The sequence below is a fragment of the Thermobia domestica genome, chromosome 5 (genome assembly GCF_964235325.1).
Source record: "Thermobia domestica chromosome 5, izTheDome1.hap1.1, whole genome shotgun sequence".
In the NCBI taxonomy this organism is placed as follows: Eukaryota; Metazoa; Arthropoda; class Insecta; order Zygentoma; family Lepismatidae; genus Thermobia; species Thermobia domestica.
Window position 1 is genome coordinate 216,780,411 of NC_137458.1, and position 20,194 is coordinate 216,800,604.

Genomic DNA, 20,194 nt, shown 5'->3' on the forward strand with positions numbered 1-20,194 from the left:
ATCTGGGACACCTAAATAGCACATGCCTAGCTCATCTTGTGCTGTAGGGATTGTCGCAATTTCGTGTGGTGGTGGCGAATTTCAGAACTAAAGTAGGTGAATGAAAAAGATACAAGTCCTAAACGACACAAGACCTAAACGGCATAAGACCTAAAGAGCACAAGACCTAAAATTTAGGTCCAGTGCCTATATTTTTAAGACTTATGCCGTTAAGGACTTATAAATGTTATCCATTACAATGATATAAAAAGAAAAATGTTTTACAGTGTAAAATTATGCCCTTCCTCTGATAATTTTCGGTTTATAGCCGTTTCTGAGCGTACGCATAAGTTATAGACGATCATGCATGGGGTGAATGGGGCGCCAAAGGCCTTTATTACGCAACCAGTGGCGGAGCCAAGGGAGGGCCTAGAGGGCCAGGCACATTGCTCAAATTTTTGTTCCCCCCCCCCTAGTGGCCCCCTACACAGAGTGATACTGCTACTTACACTGGTACACTGAGTGATAGGTCGACAAAGTACAGTGAGTTGATAGTGGCCACAAGCGAAACTACTACCAAAACATCTCTCGACAATACGCTGGTGAAGTAAACGTCATTTCCGCTTCCTGTTCAGCTAGCTGGTTACAAACAAACCAGTTTTGAGCGGGTTATATGAAGAAGTTTACATGGTACTCGCCTATGAAAATGATTTGTTTCGTTTTAGGATGTAACCATAACAATTTAAGAGGTACATGCAATGTTTTTTTGTTTTTCCAAGAATGAAATTAGAAATATTGTACTATACAACATATTAAAGAGAGAGAGGGAAAAAAAGCCACACTGTACAACAAGCGATATAATGATTAATTATTAATTGGGCGAACAGATATATCTCAATCTTTTTTAAGAACACTTTCTCTCCTTGCATATTCTGCCAGAAAGAAATTAAAATACACATATTTTCACCAAAGCTCCCTTGCTCTATCTTTGTTTGTTTGTTTGTTTGACATTTTTAGGCTAATTTCACTGTTTAATATATATTAATACTCAGACCACTGTAAAATCGCTTCTTAGTAAACTGATAATTGAATCACACTTTTAAAGGCATACTATAATATTCGAACAGTGCCTGCCCCAGCATGGAGTGTGATACTCGCCTACCTCCGCTCTTTCCGATCCCCACCAGCGTAAATTCGATAACAATTTTACCTTTGTGTATAGTATGTGTAAAAATTTGAAACTCTTGATAATTGAGATTTGCAGGCAATGGATGATTTTAAAATTGGTAAATCGGCATTACACATATATGTAACACAACCGCATTTAAGTAATCACAAGCTAACCTAACCGTACCTTGCCGCATATGAATGTTGGTAAGAGTATAGTACAGGCAATATAGTAAAGTTTAAACCGGGCTTGTTAATTTGTCTCATCCCGTTTGACATAAAATATAATTGCTCCATCCTATCGATCTACGCTAAGTACGCATGAAAAATACGGGATTATTATTTGAAAATTCATGTGTAAAATTTGTCTAATCTATAAAAATACTTCTGTGCAGGAGAATTATTTATATAGAGGGAGAACATAGAAACAGCGTTAAGAATGTGCCATGGTTACTAAGAAATTGAAGTGCAAATCCACTTGTAATGATTACTAGCCCTGGCTAGTGTATGCTTTTCGTACCTGTCTTTCTTTTACGCATACCCAACTTTACTGATCCGTCTGCTCTCTATAGATGCATCCTTACATGCGCTCGAGCATCATAGATGTAGTGTTACATGAAGTGACCACACAGCGTAAGTTGGTACGTATTCTCCTTATGAATTTTAATACATGCATATGCTAACATGTTACAAATCTGTACGTCATTTGTGGTAGACGCAAAGAAAATAATTCAGATAGCATTAGGACATCATATAGGATAGTTAGAGAGTTATACCTAAAAATTATTTGATTATTTCTGGTGACACATTCCAATTTTACCAGTGCCAAGCAAAGAATATACACCTGCTAACAAAAGAATGAAGAATAAATCAGGAATTTACTTCCACGAAGATGCTAAGTTTCTGAGATTATGTATTCGTAATTCTATGCTTTAAAATGCATTGGTTATTCTAGCGCTGTACTCCTTTGTTCCGAATATCTGATCACTAATTTTATAAAAAATTAAGTTTATTCCATATTCAGGGACGTACGCAGGGGGTGGGTCATGGGGGTCTAGAACACCCCCCCCCCCCGAAATTTCTACTTTTGTGTAAATTTAGCCTAATTTTAGAGGCAATTTTAGGAATTTGAATATAAAAATACCCTTATATTGAGTTTGGACCCCTCCCGAAATAAATTCCTGCGTACGCTACTGTCCATATTAAACATTTTTACTAAAGCTAAAGAAACAATATGATAGAAGTATATAGCAGAAAAATTTTCAATAATGTTAATTAAACTCAATCTAAAATTATTATTAACCCTTTCCGGATCCTGGCATTTTGGGCTATTTTTTAGACTTTCAGTTAAGCAGCTACTGCATCGTCACTATTTATCCTAGGATCATGGTTCATACCTCATTCTCTTCAGAATAGAGCAGGCTTTCAAATGGTATCACTTTCATGCTCATACCATATACCAGGAGAGGGAAAATTGATGTCAAAGGGAAAATTTTGATGGGAAAATTATTTTTGTCCAACTTTGCCCCCCCTGGGCCCCCCCTGTGTGAACGTGGAGACCTCAAAAAAATCTGATGGATAGTACTTGGTAAACTAAATGCGTGTACCAAATTTCAAGTTTCTGTCTTGAATAGTAAGGGCGGGAGAAATTTTATCAGGAATTCCCACCATGCCCAAAACGACCGCAAAACACCATGATCTCAGGGAAAAAATTTCCTGAGACATCCCTAATTACCCTAGGGTCATGTTTCGCCCATCATTCTCTTCAGAACAGAACTGCCTTTCAGACAGTATGACTCACGTGTCTCTATCATGTATGTAAAGGGAGAAAATTCCCAAAAAAGGGATTTTTTGGTCTAAAAATCCCTTTTTTCAAATTTTGCCCCTCTGGATCCCCACTGTTTTTACGCAGAAATCGGAAAAAAACTTCTGGTAAATACTTCTCGGTGGACTGAATGTTTGTGTAATATTTCAATCTTCTACGTGAAAAAATAGGCCCGCCAGAAAAAATTCCCTACTTTGTCCCACTTTTACCCTATACAGAAGTATATTTGGATAAAAATTCACTGAGACGGCCCTAATTACCCTAGAATAATAATTCGACCGTCGTTCTCTTCAGAATGGAACGGCCTTTCAGAGGGTATGACTCACGTGGTCCTATCATGTATGTGAGGCGGGAAACTGATGAAAAACGGGATTTTTGGGGTAAAAATATCGCTTTTTTAACTCTTTGCCCCTCTGGTTCCCCCCCCCCTGTTTTAACACTGACATCGGAACAAAAAATCTGGTAAATACTACTTGGTGGACTGAATGTTTGTGCAAAATTTCAATCTTCTACGTTCAAAAATAAGCCCGCCAAAAATATATATATACCGACAATGCCCCATTTTTCCCTATATAGAAGTATATTTTTTAAAAATTCCCTTAGACATCCCTAATTACCCTAGGATAATAATTCGACCGTCGTTCTCTTCAGAATGGAACGGCCTTTCAGACGGTATGACTCACGTGGTCTTCTCATGTATGTAAGGCGGGAAACTGACGAAAAACGGGATTTTTGGGGTAAAAAAATCCCTTTTTTTACCCCTTTGCCCCTCTGGTTCCCCCCTGTTTTAGCACTGACATCGGAACAAAAAAAACTGGTAAATACTACTCGGTGGACTGAATGTTTGTGCAAAATTTCAATCTTCTACGTAGAAAAATAAGCCCGCCAAAAAATATTGAACATAGGCTTAGAAAATGAGAAAAGAAATTTTTGACTTATGACGTCATCACCTCCTATGTCTGGACGCAGGACGGTCTGAAACCATATGTAATGTCTTCTACAATGTCTCTGGAGTTGAAAAACAAAAAAACAAAAAAAACGGACGAAAAAGCTCAAATAGAAGAGATATAACGCAATGTACCATGAAAAGTGCATATGGTACAAATTGTACCATAGGATCCCCAAGGGGTTAAGGGGCGCTCATGCACATGCTTGGGATTCTCACTCACTTGTTGTCCAGCAAGTTATTGGCGATTGAAGGAATTAAAATGTAGAGTAATTTTGTTTCATATTATGATAAATATAGCCTTCCTATACGTATACAATAAATATATTCACTGCTATTCGTGAAAATGTAACCTTTTTTCAAAATTTTAAGTTCGTCTTTCACAAGGCTCATAGGTGCCACATACAACGCCATGCAAACTGCCTTAGATACCACCTTAGCAACAGAATATTTGTAACCAATATGGCTGCGCCCAGTAAAATTCACAGCAGACGACTTCAGCAGCGTATAGAGTTACCAACCACAGAATACCGTGTTTTGCAATAGTCTGCGTTCCGAGTAAAAAGCTCCAGGCTAATTTTTGTTTGTAGTACAGTAAGTTCTAATTCATCGAAATCTGTAAGGTGTAAATTGACCTCACCATCTGAACGTTCCTTTTAACCTTTGTTCCTTATCTGATTATCTTCGTTGTTTTCGACAACGAAATATTTGGTCTAGGAATTAATTCGTGCGGTTGGTACGCACACATTGAAGCTGTAGTACAAACACAAAATACATAAATACCTTAAGAAAAATATTGTCCATCGCTAGCCACCACTTTCGCCCATCTGTCAGGCAATGTACGGATTCCGTGGCGAAAGAAGTCCTCATCCTTGGAAGCGATCCAGTCAGAGACCCATGTTTCGATATCTTCTGAAGAAGTAAACCGCTGTCCAATCAAATCGTTGTTCATGCAATCGAACAAGTAGTAGTCCGAAGGAGCAACGTCTGGTGAATACGGCGGGTGGGGTAAAACTTCCCATCCGACATTTTCTAAATAGGTTTTGACCGGTTTTGCGACATGTGGGCGAGCGTTATCATGTTGAACAATAAGTTTATCATGTCTGTTCTCCCATTCTGGTCGTGTTCTGGCCAGAGCTTGCTTCAAACGCATTAATTGTCGTCGATAACGTTCTCCATTCATAGTTTCACCCGGTTGCAGCAGCTCATAGTACACCACACCTTTCATATCCCACCATATGCACAGCATAACCTTTGCACAGTGAATATCTCGTTTTGGTTGTGATGGACCTGGTTCACCTGGTTTCACCCAGGCCTTTTTTCGTTTAGGGTTCTCGTAATGGATCCACTTCTCATCACCCGTAATAATTCGATGCAGAAACCCCTTTCTGCTCTGTCGTTGAAGCAGCAATTCGCAAATGGTTTTTCGTCTTTCAACGTCTCTGTCTTTCAATTCATGTGGAACCCAATGTGACATCTTTTGAATCATTCCCATGGCTTACAAGCGTTTGGAGACTGTTGTTTGATCAACGCCTAATGCTGCTGCAAGTTGTTCCTGCGTTTGACACGAATCCTGCTCGAGCAATGCTGTCAATTCTTCGTCTTGAAATTTTTTTGGCTGTCCAGATCGCTCTTGGTCTGCCAAGCCGAAATCACCACTTCTAAACCGTGCAAACCACTTCTGACACGTTCGCTCAGCTAGAGCATGGTCACCATACACTTCCACCAAAATACGATGACTTTCAGTCGCACTTTTCTGCATGTTAAAGTAATGCAGCAGGACACCCCGCAAAAACACTTTATCAGGCACAAATTGCGCCATGTTCACTTAACTACAAACTGGTGTTGTTGACGCTTTAATCCACTGCCCTATACTACGAACGATACGCGATGACAGGGGTTTGCAACACATGTGTGGATACACGGAACTGTGGGACGCTCCGTTCGTTGCGCCATCTCTTGTCCACCCGCACGAATTAATTCCTAGACCAAATAGAAAAAACAACAACAAAATCAGTCGCATTCTCATTCGCTTCGATGTTGAAAGTCATACTAAAATAAGAGATGCTTACTTACAAATAGCATGCACTGCAGTAAAACATTACACTTGTGTTAGAGAAAGAAGCTTTCGTACACTAAGTAATTAATTTCCATTGATCACGGCGACATAGAACAAATGCATAGCATCAATTAAATAATTTGGTATTATTACTATCAAATAATCTTAATATCGAGACGTCTTGTTTAATATACAGTAAAAGAAGAGAACAAAAGTTCTTTTTATTGTTTCTGTCATTCTCTTTGTTCGTATCTCAATGATTCGAGAAAATTAAGATACTGAATACTACCAACACCTACTATTTGCTACTTATACTGGTTCTCCTTCTCGACTACCCTCTGGTCTTGTCTCTAGTACGTCTAGTTTCCTAACACTCTTGGCCGTTGGCAACTCTGTAGAAACCTGCTGCGATGTTAGCGATCTCCAAGGAAAACGGAGTCAGCGCTTTGTAGATCTATACTACTAACTAAAGACTGGGGAAATGAGGCTAACAAAAGTCAGTGATTCTTTATAAATAAATCGTTCAGAAATATTTTCTTTTAAACGGTTTTAACTAGCTTAATCCCAAAGCTGGTACTACTAGGGAAATTCCGAAGTTTATCACAGAACCAGTACTACAATCTTCTGATTACTAACCATCAAGTACAGGATAGTAGCGTTAAGTTACTTCAACTACATTTGAATTTATTTTAAGGCTTTGAAACATCCGAGACCCAGAGGATAGAAATGAGGAAAATGAGACACTAGGGCCATAAACATTTTCCTAGTGACACCGAGGAAGAATCTTGGTAAACTTCTCAGTCGAATTATTTACCCACGAAGGATCGATCACACCACCTTCCGAATATTAAGCTGATGTTCTAGCGCTGAGCTTTGGCCATTCGGTGTGGATGTGAAGTGTTTGTGTATTTGAATTCACTTCAAATTCTAAAAACTAGTGAAGGTAAACAAACGAAAGAAAATAAAGGCAACGTATGCTTCTTTTGCTGTAAGGGGTCCCGATTGAAATGTCTGTTCTAACACTGTTTGATATTAGGGAAAGACAAACACATTTCTTCTTTTAGCTTAAAAGAGTGTTCACTTCATCAGTTTAATGAAGTAAAGCCAAATTCATTACTCAGTTTCAGAGTTCAAGTAAAAATAATTGAACTACGACCAGATCAAAACAAGGGGCTGCAGCCAGGGCAGTTACCCCGGACGCCAGCAAACTAATTTGTGTGTTTATTGGTGTAGATGTAGATGAAGGGGATGCTAACCGCAAAATTTGCCCTGGGCACCAAACATCTAGTTTCGTCACTGATTAGGCTGCCATATTTTTAGAGCGTGAAATCGGAATATTTTTCTGAAATATAAATAATACATGATAATTATTGGTAATTTACTTTAAAGTGAAACTTAAGCTTCAAAAGCAAGACTTAAAATCAGTAGCGGTTCGTGGTCTGAAGAAGCACCGGTTGCAATCTTGCAGTATCAAAGGTATGTAGTTACGCGCAAGTATTCCCCTCCCCCAGTATTCTTGAGTCTTATCCAAAAAATATTCAGAAAATATCAAGAGGAAAGTCTTTTAAGCTTTCAAACAAGCACTATCAATGTAAGTTTATACACTATTTATATACAAAACTTCTACGAAAATGAAAAAAAAAGTTTAACATTCCAGGAATTTAGACTAAAGAAGACAGATGAGTATTGAAAGTGAACGATTTGAGATTAATTTTTATGCTCTCCGCCGGAAGTCGAACACCGAATCATGTGCGCGAACGACATAGAACTAGGAATTAGACCAGTGGTGAGACATTTTCTTCTTCGAGACTCGATCGCCCCCTTCCCTCACTCTCTCCAGAATAGGATATTTTTATTTTAAAAATAAAATCTATCCCAAGAATGTTTACTTTTGTATTATAAAAGTAAAATAAAATCTATTGACTTCGAACGACCGCCCTTCCCCAAACATTCAGCCTGGATCCGCCCCTGCTACCACCAGACTCGTATTTGTAATTTTGCGAGTTTCTGTTTGGTGAATAACTTCTTTCTTCCAAGCGTCTATATCTCACTCAACCTATCAATTGAGTCAAGCGCTGCCAAGCGGAGGAATTCGTAACTACTACAGAAGCTGACTGTTGTATACCAGTTGAAAACGAATTAGCAACTGGAAAAGAGGTATACGGGAGGATAGCAGCGACGCAAGAATAAATCCACTTCCTCATGTTAAGAGATACGAGCTCGCTGCCATATGCTCAATGTTACTGCTTCCAGTTGCAACTCTCTCTGCCACTGGATTTGTAAATCACTCTCTTTCTTTCAGTTTTTTAAATTTATTTTTTTTAGAAATTCATCAATACTGTTTTGCGCTCAAGAGCAAAGGTTTATTTTTTACTGATACACTACTTTAATACTTTTAAATATCTGTAGTATTAAAAAACATATCCGGTTGCACAACCATGCAACATATAGTACCAGCCGCCACTGCTTAAAATTTAAAGTGGGCTGAGACAGCAAATCAGTGTCCTGTTAGAGTTCAGTTCTTGTTTCTGTGCGACGTTTGTCCCTTAAGAACATTTGTCCTTGTCCATCACTTTTTACTTTATTATTATTATTATTATTATTATTATTATTATTATTATTATTATTATTATTATTAGAGTTTATCTACCAAATATTTATTTATATTATTATGCGGTATTAAAAAATAAATCTGAAACTTGTGATATTTATTTACTTCTATCATTCCGTGTGGCAAATTAGTGTGATCTGTACAAGAGGGAATGTTTCCGGGCTGGTAAAATTTATATGACTGCTGCCATGCTATAACTTTGAGCATCGCCTTATCTCAAGTAGATGCAGAAGGTTTGATGTCGGAAGGTTTGATGTCGGAAGGTTTGATTCTTGTAAATTCACTAGTTCAAACGCTGGTGAAGATGAAACCTGCAGAATATAACTCTCAACGAACAATATTCGAACAAATTTATCAAGAATGTTTAGAGAAATGCAAAGAAAATGGTCTTGAAATTCCAGAGCCAGAAACAGATAGACTATAGGGATTCCTCGTGGAAAAGAACTAGACATTCACCATCGAAATATCACAAATTCATTTTGGATGAATCTCTTCCTTCATTGGAGACTGAAAACGAATTTTGTAAAGATAATATAGTAACAAGTAAGATACATTTTTCTGCCTATTTATATGGCAATCCCTGAGATGGAAAGCTCTTTGGACCATATAGTAAAAAGCACCACTCTACGTCCAAAACGTGAAAACTTTCTAAATTACAACATTGTCGAGCCTATGGCCCAGCATTATGGAAGTGATCTGGAAATATTTAAATGTGAACTAAAATCCTCCCAAACATAATTAAGTTGTATGAAGACGAGAGAAAACAAAAGTTGATTTCTTTAGGAATTTCATTGATCTTTTTGGGTCTACAAAGACGCATTCCTAGAAACCTAGAAGCTAAATATCATCTCTGTGACTATACCAGTTACCGGTACTAGTGCTACATGTGAAAGCTCATTCTCATGTTTGAAAAGATTAAAGACATATACGGAATTCAATAACTGATGATAGATTGAGAAACTCAGGATTATATTGAGAAGAAAATTGTTAAATAGTTAGATCTCGAAGAAGTTGATAACTTTGCGGCTGCCGACAAAAATAGAAAGATCCTCATTTCTCTGCTTCCACTTAAATCATATATATATATATATATATATATATATATATATATATATATATATATATATATATATATATATATATATATATATGTGTGTGTGTGTGTGTGTGTGTGTGTGTGTGTGTGTGCGAATAACATTTTTCATTCATTGGAGATGGCACCCTCAAAATTTTCTTGGGCCCTTCATTGGCCCCCCCTGAAAAAATTTAGCTACGCTACTGTACGCAACTGACTCGGTTAGATATCATTCGTGCTTTTTAGTACCACTTAGCATTTTTTTTTCACTGTAGTTTCTAAGAAATATGTCTGGACTAATTATGTTTATACTCTTTATAAGCTATATCGTTCTAAAGTTAATCTGCAGTATGCACATCCAGGAATGCAACTTCTCCCACATTAAATAATTTATAAGGCACTATTTTTAAAAAAAATAGGCACTATAGGTGTATATTTACGGATGAAAGAACTACATAAACAATGAAATCATGTATGTGTGCCTAAAATGGAATAGCACTCTCACATCTATTAAAATGATTACTTTTTCTTAGTGCAAATGATAGAAGATGGTCTCTGAACGGGAATTTCCCGAGAAACAAAATTTGCGGCTCTTGGTTGCGAAATTATTGATACGGTAACTCACTTTAAAAATCAGAGTGACTTAATATAATAAAAACTGCAATGTTTTGCAAAACACTGTTTTAAATTTCCTTTGCCACAGATAATTGGTACGTGATCTGCTATTGTTCATGTTGCTCACTTAGTGTAATTTAATATTAGATGAAGAAGAAGCTGTTAGATTTCACATAGTAAACTTCAAATTACTGAAGAAAAGAAGACGAAAAGAGTGATTTCTACTTTTGTGCAGTGGCATTCGGACTTGCACTGTTTTTTGGCGTGTTTGTAGCTTGTATGAATTGCATTGTATGAGAAATTCTAGTTGTTCATTTCTTGATGAATCCTGTGCAAAGACTCTGTTGGTGAGAAGGATATTATAAAAATTAAGTTGAAAAATGGGTGATACATCTAGTATAAGTCGTGCAGAAATCATTAGTCTTATTATAAGACTCTCACTTTTTACTGCTGTGACATATTTCAGTGTTAAATGGATGATAAATCAGCTAGACCCAACTAATAAACAAAAAAAGAAAGCGAAAGAAAAGGTAAGAGACCAGTAAAATCGAAAGTTTGTGCATCAAATTTGGTTGGAAGCTAATGCATGATACGGGTTGTTTGAAAATCACTAGTTTCGAAAATGTACATGTAAAAGTATTCTCGTCTTCTAAAAGAGACGTGTAAGGAATAAATGGCATTTTTGTAGATTTTACGTACTTTTGGACCCCTTCTGCTAAACATTAACCGGCCTGTGTTCTAGCATTAAAAAGAGTTATAATTACTGTAATTTCTGTTCACATTAGGTTAGGTTAGTTTGTTAGATTGTTAGTGTAGGAGTCCAGGATAATTTTCCAAAAATAAATATATTTCGTTTATTTCTACTAACGTTAGTTCCCGTTAGGGCAAATTTTTACTTTGACTCAAACAGTGACTTCAACCGATTCATCTGATCCGGTTCCCGGAGCAGTTTAGGAATCATTCCTAAACTGCTCCCGGAACCGGATCGCATGAATCGATTACAGTTACTAACACAGTGAAAGTAATGTACGATGTTAAGAATTATACTATAAGTACAAGGGCCACAATGTTACTATACGATGTTAAGAATTATACTATAAGTACAAGGGCCACAATGTTAGTAAACATCAATTCAGGTGACCATGAATTTTGAGATCTAAATGGGGGCTACCGCCCCCCAAACCCCCCGCTCAAGTACCATAAAAACATCCAAAATAATAATAAATAATCACACCACTACTATAAAGCTAAGATAAGAAGGGAAAAATTAAAAAAAAAAAAAAAAACACTCGTCTCTAATCATAAATCAGTGCATAACAAAGGAAAAAAAATACATCTCAACAAGACAATAGGACAAGCAGCAGCAAACCAAATACTTTGCCTAATACTCAAATGCAAAACAAATCAAGAATAAAAATAATATGAATTAAAAAAAAAGAAAACACTCACCATTTCGCCATAGGAGAACACTCATGAATAATGAACTCATAACTGCTGATTCCACACACGAAAAAATAAGATACCAAGAACACATGCGCAATACTCAACATTACTGAAAAATGTTCCTTTCCGCACACACGTCGTTTTATTAAACCGAGCACACTTGCTATTATTACAAACAAGAAAAAACAATAAACGTCCACTTTTAAAATACGTCGAAAATATCTTCAGCTTTAGACCACAACCATGATAGGTTTTCTCTAACGCAATTCAACCAATTCAATTACGCGCTTCCCGCATGCCACAAACAGCAGCACACACATACATCCACACAGAACATGTGACATCACACTAACAAACTACCATATGACTACACAGACACCTAGTGGGAAAAATATGAACTAAGACGTCACACCAAAGGCACGAACAGTTCCAACAAGTGACTCACGCACAAACAGTTCCAGGAAGTGACTGAACCTATAAGAACCGATTAAAGTCACAGTTGGAGTCAAAGTAAAGACTTGCCCAGGTGAGATTTGGTTATGTTATCTTACGAAGTATCATCCATTTCTCCTGTCAATTTTCTATTTTTAGATGTTTCTGGACCTCTTCTGGTAAACATAACCCGAACAAGTTTAGGTGAAGGTGTAGAGTAGTCCGTCTTAATATTTTCTTTGACTTTTCTTGTTTCAAATAGTTCGTTAAAATGATCCGGACTGTACTACTAATTTGGCACATATCCAAATAATGGCGTACAGATTTATAGTACAGGTGCAAATTGATGTGCTTCCGGACTAATACCATAAAAGCGAATGTACAGAAAAGTAAATAAATAAGTAAAAACTTGAAATGTCCACTAAAAGCGAGAGTGCAGTCAGGGCAGGGCGAAGCAGCTGGGCCCGTTCGGGAGGTGCGTCCGAAGGGAACAGGAGCTTCAGTGTTGTTTCGTATGCACGTAAGCAAGGGTAGTGAGAAGAAGTGAATTTTGGTGATGATACGAGTTTCAATAGAACTCATCATGGTTTCATACTAGTATATACTCCACTTGCAATCACAAAATTCAGGTTCTGTAAATTATGCAGAGTATACCGCCAATAGAAAACAGCATGTAATACAGTCATCTTCTAAGCACTCACTTATTTTATCCGTCGTAAGCCACTTGTAATTATTTTATACTAGTAATCGTACACTTTAAACCTAAAATACAGCTTTATTGCTTTATATTTAATTCTATCACCTGCAGAAATTTGCTCTTTATAGCCTAAATATATCTTTTCAAGCAAAGTATTGAATTTTACTTGTAAATCTTCCAAAATGTGGTGCACCACAGCTGCACGAGCGCCCATAAAATACAGGTTTTCTACATTGTACAAAAATACTCGGAGAAGATTCCAATAAGCCCCGTCTTGCCAAACCTCTGAACCAAATAACTGAATGAGACTGATCCTATGCTGGAAAGGGTCCCGTAAGCATAAAGTGGAATCCAAACCGCTTCTCGGCTTATATCCGAGAGAAATTGTCCTCCATTTGAACTCGAAACCGGGACTAATTGGGCACAAATGCAATACGTCTGCCGACTCACTCACGAAGGACTCCTGATAAGAATGCGTTGTACTGATCTTTACAAACTTGTTAATATAATTGTCAAGAGTCATTTCAGGTCAAAAAGATAAACAAACTACAAGTGAAACCAAGTGTACAGAATTACATATAGATAATTTCAAAGTACTGTAGAGTACAGAAATAATTACCTCCAAGTTAGTTCACTACTACTTGTATTAGTCCAAGTTAAAGAAATACAACGACTTAATTTGCATATCAGTAAGAAAACTGAAAAAGATACGAATTATTTGAGTCCACTTTGGCTCTGATCCAAATAGATACTTCTGATTTCAATAAATACCTCTCATGGGGTTTGTATGACCCCCCCCCCCCAAAAAAAACGGCACTTCGATGTATTTTATCAATAATAAACATTTATTAAAACGAAGCAATATTTAGAATTTTCCTTTGATTGCAATTGCATAACAATAATAACAAACTATAAAAAAATCACAAATGAAACATTCATAAACTTATAAAAGAAGAACAAAAGTTGCTTTTGTAGTATAATCTCTTTAAGTAATGAATGGGGAATTTAGGTCTGAATGTACAGAGGTGGTTCAATTTACATTTGGCCAATTTCGACTTACCTAAAAATTTAGAAGAATGCATGGCGCCAGGTCCGCAATGCTCGATGTGTTTCCCTTGGTTCCTAACAATAGCCCGACAGTGTAATTTCCACTGTAATAGGCTTCTTTGAAGAACTGGGAAGGGAATCTTGAAAAAAATTAAATGAAATCTTTAAGTTTTACATCCCACGGTTATGCCGGTTAGGCTAAAGGAGACGGTGAAGATGAGAAATGAATGAAATGGTGGAATGAAGAAAGTGGGAGGAAACGGGAGAACCCCGAGAAAACCCACGCACACGGTGTTTGTCCACCACAAAGTTCACTTGGCGGGGGCTGGGATCGAACCCGGGACCCCAAGCACCAGAGGTGAACGCTCTACCACTGAGCCACCGCGGCCCACAGGGGAAGGGAATCTTGTCCCATTCCCTTTGCACAGCTTTCCAAAGTCCTTCCACAGTTGTCACACCCCGTTTTCCCAAACCTCGCTTCAGCAATCCAAATCCACAATAGTCCATAGGACTTGCATCTGGAGATTTAACATTTATACCACTTGCCTCCTCCAGCTCCCTGTAGAATGCGAGGGACGATCGTGAGGTATGTGATGAGGCCTTGTCCATGTGAATGCGCACCAGATTGGAGACATTTCCGTACATTGTTGGAATTTCATGCTCGTAGATCGGCCGCATGATCTGCTCTTGAAAATACTGCGAATTTATTTTGCAGTTCTTCGCCACCCTACAAATCTTCAGTTTATCTCGGTAACAGTAGCCAGTAACGACCATGAACCCTTTTGGGAAGGATTCTTTACATCCACGGACCCACCTTCTTAAGTTCTTGGCGTCTTTCTCTCGGTACATGATGGCTCTCGGTTTGCCGCAGTCGGAAAGGTAAATCCATGCTTCATCGAGCGTTACGACGTACATCCACCTTTGTTTTGCCAGATGCCGTTCGTACAGCTTCCGGGTGTTACATTTTCGTTCCTTTTGGTGGGCATCCGTGAGAAGATGGCCGCAGGCTTTCATGACTTTTTCCAGCTTGAGTTGATGGTGCAACGTCCGGCTCACAGTCCCCAAAGACACGTCCAGACGATTAGCCATACACCTTTGTGTTGGCGGATTTTCTTGCATTGCCATTTTGCGAAGTTTTCTGTGCATGGTGGAGGTGGCCTTGGTGCGTTACCGCTTCCTAAGCAACTTCGTTGGTGATCCAAATGGTGTAGCTTCGTTGCCCTTGTACTTTTTAATAACATTTTTTATTCCACTTAAACTGATGTTGCAACCATTCGTCTTGCACTGTTTTCTAATGACAGAAACACTAAAGTTAGCGTCATAAACAGCCGCAACATATCCTTCCCAAAACCGGCTTAGTTTGGGCGGCATTTCGGTTACAGAGCAAAAACCCACACACTTGGAAACAAATTTAACACAACACTCACAACAATGGTCCTGTTTTGTGCGTTATTGTCGTTCTCGCGGAAAAACAACTCCGTTCCCAGGAAGCCACTGCAGGACGCCACGAACCAGGTCGGGTGAGTCCATTCTGCCCGGGAGGGGAAAGGAACGAAATCGGCCAAATGTAGGTTGAACAACCTCTGTAATACGAATAAAATACGGGAGTGAAACGTGATAACCCACAAATTATGTTTTTCAAGATTTTACAAACAGTTTTCGTTTTTTGGTTTAAACTTTTTTTTTAACCAGCCAACTCTGTTTCTTATATAGTAAAGTAAGCCAACTGTGAAAAGATCTTGTCGGGAAGAAAAGGTCCATCTCACCCTCAAATGGACGGATTGCACATTTATTGCTTTCTTATTTCTTCTGATTGAAATCCGATGTACTTCAATATTATATCTAGGGGCACGGTGGCTCAGTGGTAGAGCGCTTGCTTCGGGTACATGGGGTCCCTGGTTCTTTCCCTTAGGGTGCCATTTTTATTTCATTTTTCAGTATTATATAGTTTTCTTCACCCACTTGCCACTACAAACAGGTACCTGGGTTGTAAGGAATTAGATGTGCTTTAAATAAATGAGTATGAAATAGAAAAAATACAAAAGATGGTTGAACCAGATTGACGCAGCAAAGGCTATGAACAACAATACTAAGGCTCGAAAAAGCACACATCCAAAATGGTGGGTTGGATTACTGTCATCGTTGTGAATGCATAAGCAAATTAATCAAGTTTTAACAGTGAAATTTTGTTCGTATATATTTATATTGAAAAGAAGTTGTGCATTTGACTTTTGTCGTAAAAAATATATAAAGAAAACGTCTTGACAATAGGTCAGTGACACTAGAACTAAAATTTTTAAAATAGTAATAATATCTTGCATAACCAATAAACAGTTTTACTGCGCTCTCTACACAGCGCATCATTCGCATATGAGCATAAATATCCTTCTCATTCCTCACAAAATCTGTACATGTCCCTTTACAGACACAAGCGAAAGAAGTTTTGATTTAAAAAAAAAAATCGGCAAGGCGTATCATAAACGGGACCTCAATATCTCGCACCGTTTGCAAAATTTAAGCCTACTTCCGGTTGGAGTTTCTAATTCATGCAGGACTAGTGTTTTCTTTCTTCTTGGATGCAGTATGTAATAAGCAAATACATTACATACACAATTAATTATAATGGCAGTTATATATGGTGTTCAATGGGCAAATCACTCCAAAAATAGGGATTCATCTTACTGTTACACTGGAGAAATGGTTATCGTTCCTTTTTCATTATTATTTGGCCATGAAATAAACGCCTGAGACATATGCAACTCCTATATACAACAGCGTGGTGTTCGAATATATAACGCGTAGGATATGATGCTTTAGTTATTTTTTTTTTTTTTAAATTTCATCGCTTCCATTTGTACCCTAAAAAATGTAATAAAGAAATAACGGCCATGTTTTTTTGAATATTCAATTAGAACTGGAGAATCTACGCAAAGTTTTCAATCGATCAGTGAAAACGTCATCTTTCTAAAGCCAGTAGTTTCCGAGATCTCATTGTTGAAAGGATTAACCACAAACATATAAACTTCCACAACATACAGTTTAAAAGAACTCGGAAGATGGGAGCACAATTCATGTGCATTGATTTTAGAGAAGGCTTATTAAAATACAAAGGCTTTGAATAACAATTTTATATAATAAACTTTATGAAAAAGATCTAGTTAACTGGTTTATTTAAAGTACTCGTTCTTAAAATGCTTGTCTCTGTTAAACATGAAATCACACATAACCGTAAATGAAAGAGTTTGAAGCCATAGTTATACGTTGGAGTCCGGGCGCTTTTAATTGCTATTGTAGCATTTTAATAGATAGATTATTTTAATAAAGAGTATATACCAATTTTAATGTTTCCAACTTTAGCTACTTTCGACGTGGGTATTTAAAATAATAATAAATCCCCTTTTAGTCCCCTGAGGAGTGAAATTTAATAGTGGATGGCTACGCTTTACAAACAATATACTTTCCAAATCTCACTTTATCTGTAACCGTTAGGCTGGGTAATGGTTTGAATAGTGAGTGTGTCAGGACTTTGTCTTTCACATATAAAAAATTTAATTACAATTATTATATTTTAAGTATTCAAATAACAATTATTTAATACGAAAATAATTTATAATAATTAATATAAAAGGTCGTTAAAAAATGCGGGGTAGCTCGATTCAAAAGCCGCGGAACTCTTAATTTCAAATTGTTATAATTAAAAATCGCGAAGATACACATAAGAATATTATTACTTGCAGTATTTGTAAGGGGTCTTAGAAAACGTTTTGCTACATAGACACAGTAGTACTAGATGGTAGTGAGTGCACTATAGTTAGCAATGAATCTCACGTAAGCTTTTTTTTTTTTTTTTTTAGAAGTAAATTTTTTGCAACAAAATCGTATAAACGTTGCCTCTATATATTTTAACAATAATTCCCTGATATTCCTCTGCTATAAAGGTAACCAAGAAAGTTCTGTCGCTTTTTTACCCACCACTATCAAACATCGATATGTCACCAAAGACGGGCCTGGAAGATCAAAAATAGTCCCCATTAGCATCAAAGACCTTCCTCCAGTGTTCTGGAAGGCCGTGGATTCCATCGCGGTAGAATTTGGTGGGCCATGAAGCGAAGAAGGTATTAAGTGCATTTTGTACCTCTACTAGGGATTTGAGCTGGCATCCTATAAGGTGATTGTCCAAGGAATGGAACAGGTGATAATCAGACGGTGCAGTGTCCGAGGAGTATGGCGGATGCAATAGTGTTTCCCGTCCAAGGCGTTGAATGGTGTCCCGGGTCATGCTAGCCACGTGGGGTTTAGCGTAGTCGTGTAACAGGCTGCGATTCAGAAGTGCTGGCTCCAGACTTTCGAGTGTTTCTTGAGCACGGCTCAACTGTTGACAGTACACAGTTGCATTGATGCTCTGACCAGCTGGTAGCAGTTCCCGATGTACAATACCGTGAGCAGTCCACCAAATACAGGATGACTTCTTCTGGTGCACTGCTGGTTTCGGCTTTTTTGGAACCGGTTCTTTGAATGCTAATCAGGGTTGGCAAAAACCATGGTTTTTATTGAAAAAAAAACTTTTTTTTTGTTTAAACCAGTTTTTTGTTTTGGTTTAAATCTGGTTTGTTTGGTTTAAATAATTTGCTCTATATATTCATTTCATATATATGGACAGAAATAAGTTTGTTTCGCCTTGATGTTATAATGCAACAACCGGGTTATGCTGGAAGGGCTCACATAAGCTTAAAGCGGAATAAAAACTGCTTCTCGAATTACATCCGAGAGAAATTGTCCTCCATTTGAACTCGAAACCAGGACTAATTGGCCACAAATGCGAGACGTCTGCCGACTCACTCACGAAGGAATCCTGATAAAAATACGTTGTACTGATCTTTACATGCTTAATATAACTGTAAATAGTCATTTCAGAAGGACAAAAAGATAAACAGTTGCACAAGTGAAACTATTATACAGAATTACATATGGACAATTTCAAAGTACTACGGAGTACAGAAGAACTAATTGAGTTCAAGTTAGTTAACAACGACTTTTATTGGTCCAAATTAAAGAAATACAACGACTTAATTTGCATATCAGTAAGAAAAGTGAATAAAGATACGAATTATTTGAGTCCACTTTGGCTCAGACTCATTTATACATAAATAGATACCAAAAATACATCTCATTTCACTAAATGCCTCTCGTGGGGTATGTATGCCCTCCCTTCCCCCCTCACACACAAAGTACGGCATTTCTATGTATTTTATCAATAGTAAACATTGAAACGAAACAATATTTAGAATTTTTCTTTGATTGTTGTTACATAACAATAATAACAACTACACAAAAATCACAAAACAAACATTTATAAACTTTAAAATAAAAGTTGCTTTTGTAGTATAATCTTTTTGAGTAATGAATGGGGAATTTAGGTCTGAATATAATACGAATAATATGCGGGAGTGAAACGTCATAACCCACAAATGTGTATTCATCAAGATTTTACAAACACACTTTTACGAACTTTTTTTTTTTTTTTTTTTTTTTGTTTTGTGTAAACCAGCCAACCCTGATGCTAATGACGACGGCGCCGTGAAGCTTCGTACAGGACCCACTTCTCATCACATGTCAACACCCTATCCAGAAATGGCTCCTTCCTCAGTCGAGATAGCAAAGAAACACAGGTATTTTCTCGCATTGTCTTCTGGCTTCAAAGGTCAAATCATGTGGAACTCACCGACCGAACTTGTAGTGCTTCCCAAGTTGATGGAGGTGCTACCGAATGGTTTCTCCATTCACACTGAATTGTAGTCCCAGTTCCTCAAATGTCTGGCCATTGTTCGCCTTAATTGCTACCTGAAGATCTTAATTTTGTATATGTGTTGGTCTTCCGGCACGTGGTGAGTCTTCGAGTGTTTCGTCACCATCCTTAAACTTTTTAAGCCACCGCTGCAGTGTCCGCGTAATCACTACACCCTCATCAAAGGCCTGGCATATTTTCCGCCCCGCCGCATCGGCGTTTTACCCCAGTTTGAACTCGTACAGCATACACGCCCTTATTACGCTCTGTGGAGGTCCCATGTTCTGTCCTTACGTAAGTTCACGGTGTAACTGAACTGCCACAATAAGATACTATGTTGGATATACCCACACCAACAACTGACTTTCGCCCTATCTCCATTTGCATTCAACTCACGGTGTGAGGGTCAATTGAACCGGGACAGGACGTTTGGGCGCCACCATTTGGGCGCGGACGTTTCGGCGCTGCCGTTTGGGCACCGGATGTTTGGGCGCGAAGCCGTTTAGGCGCCAG

General features: G+C 37.8%; 1 protein-coding gene across 1 annotated transcript in view; it reads left to right on the forward strand.

The window, feature by feature from the left end:
* The first annotated feature begins 10,455 nt into the window (after positions 1–10,455).
* The window catches only part of LOC145686403 (outer mitochondrial transmembrane helix translocase-like), a 67,899-nt gene continuing 58,160 nt past the window's right edge, over positions 10,456–20,194 (forward strand). The window contains exon 1 of the mRNA XM_081759689.1: positions 10,456–10,807. Coding sequence (XP_081615815.1) covers positions 10,658–10,807 — 150 coding nt within the window. The 5' untranslated portion in view covers positions 10,456–10,657. The remainder of the gene's footprint in view (positions 10,808–20,194) is intronic.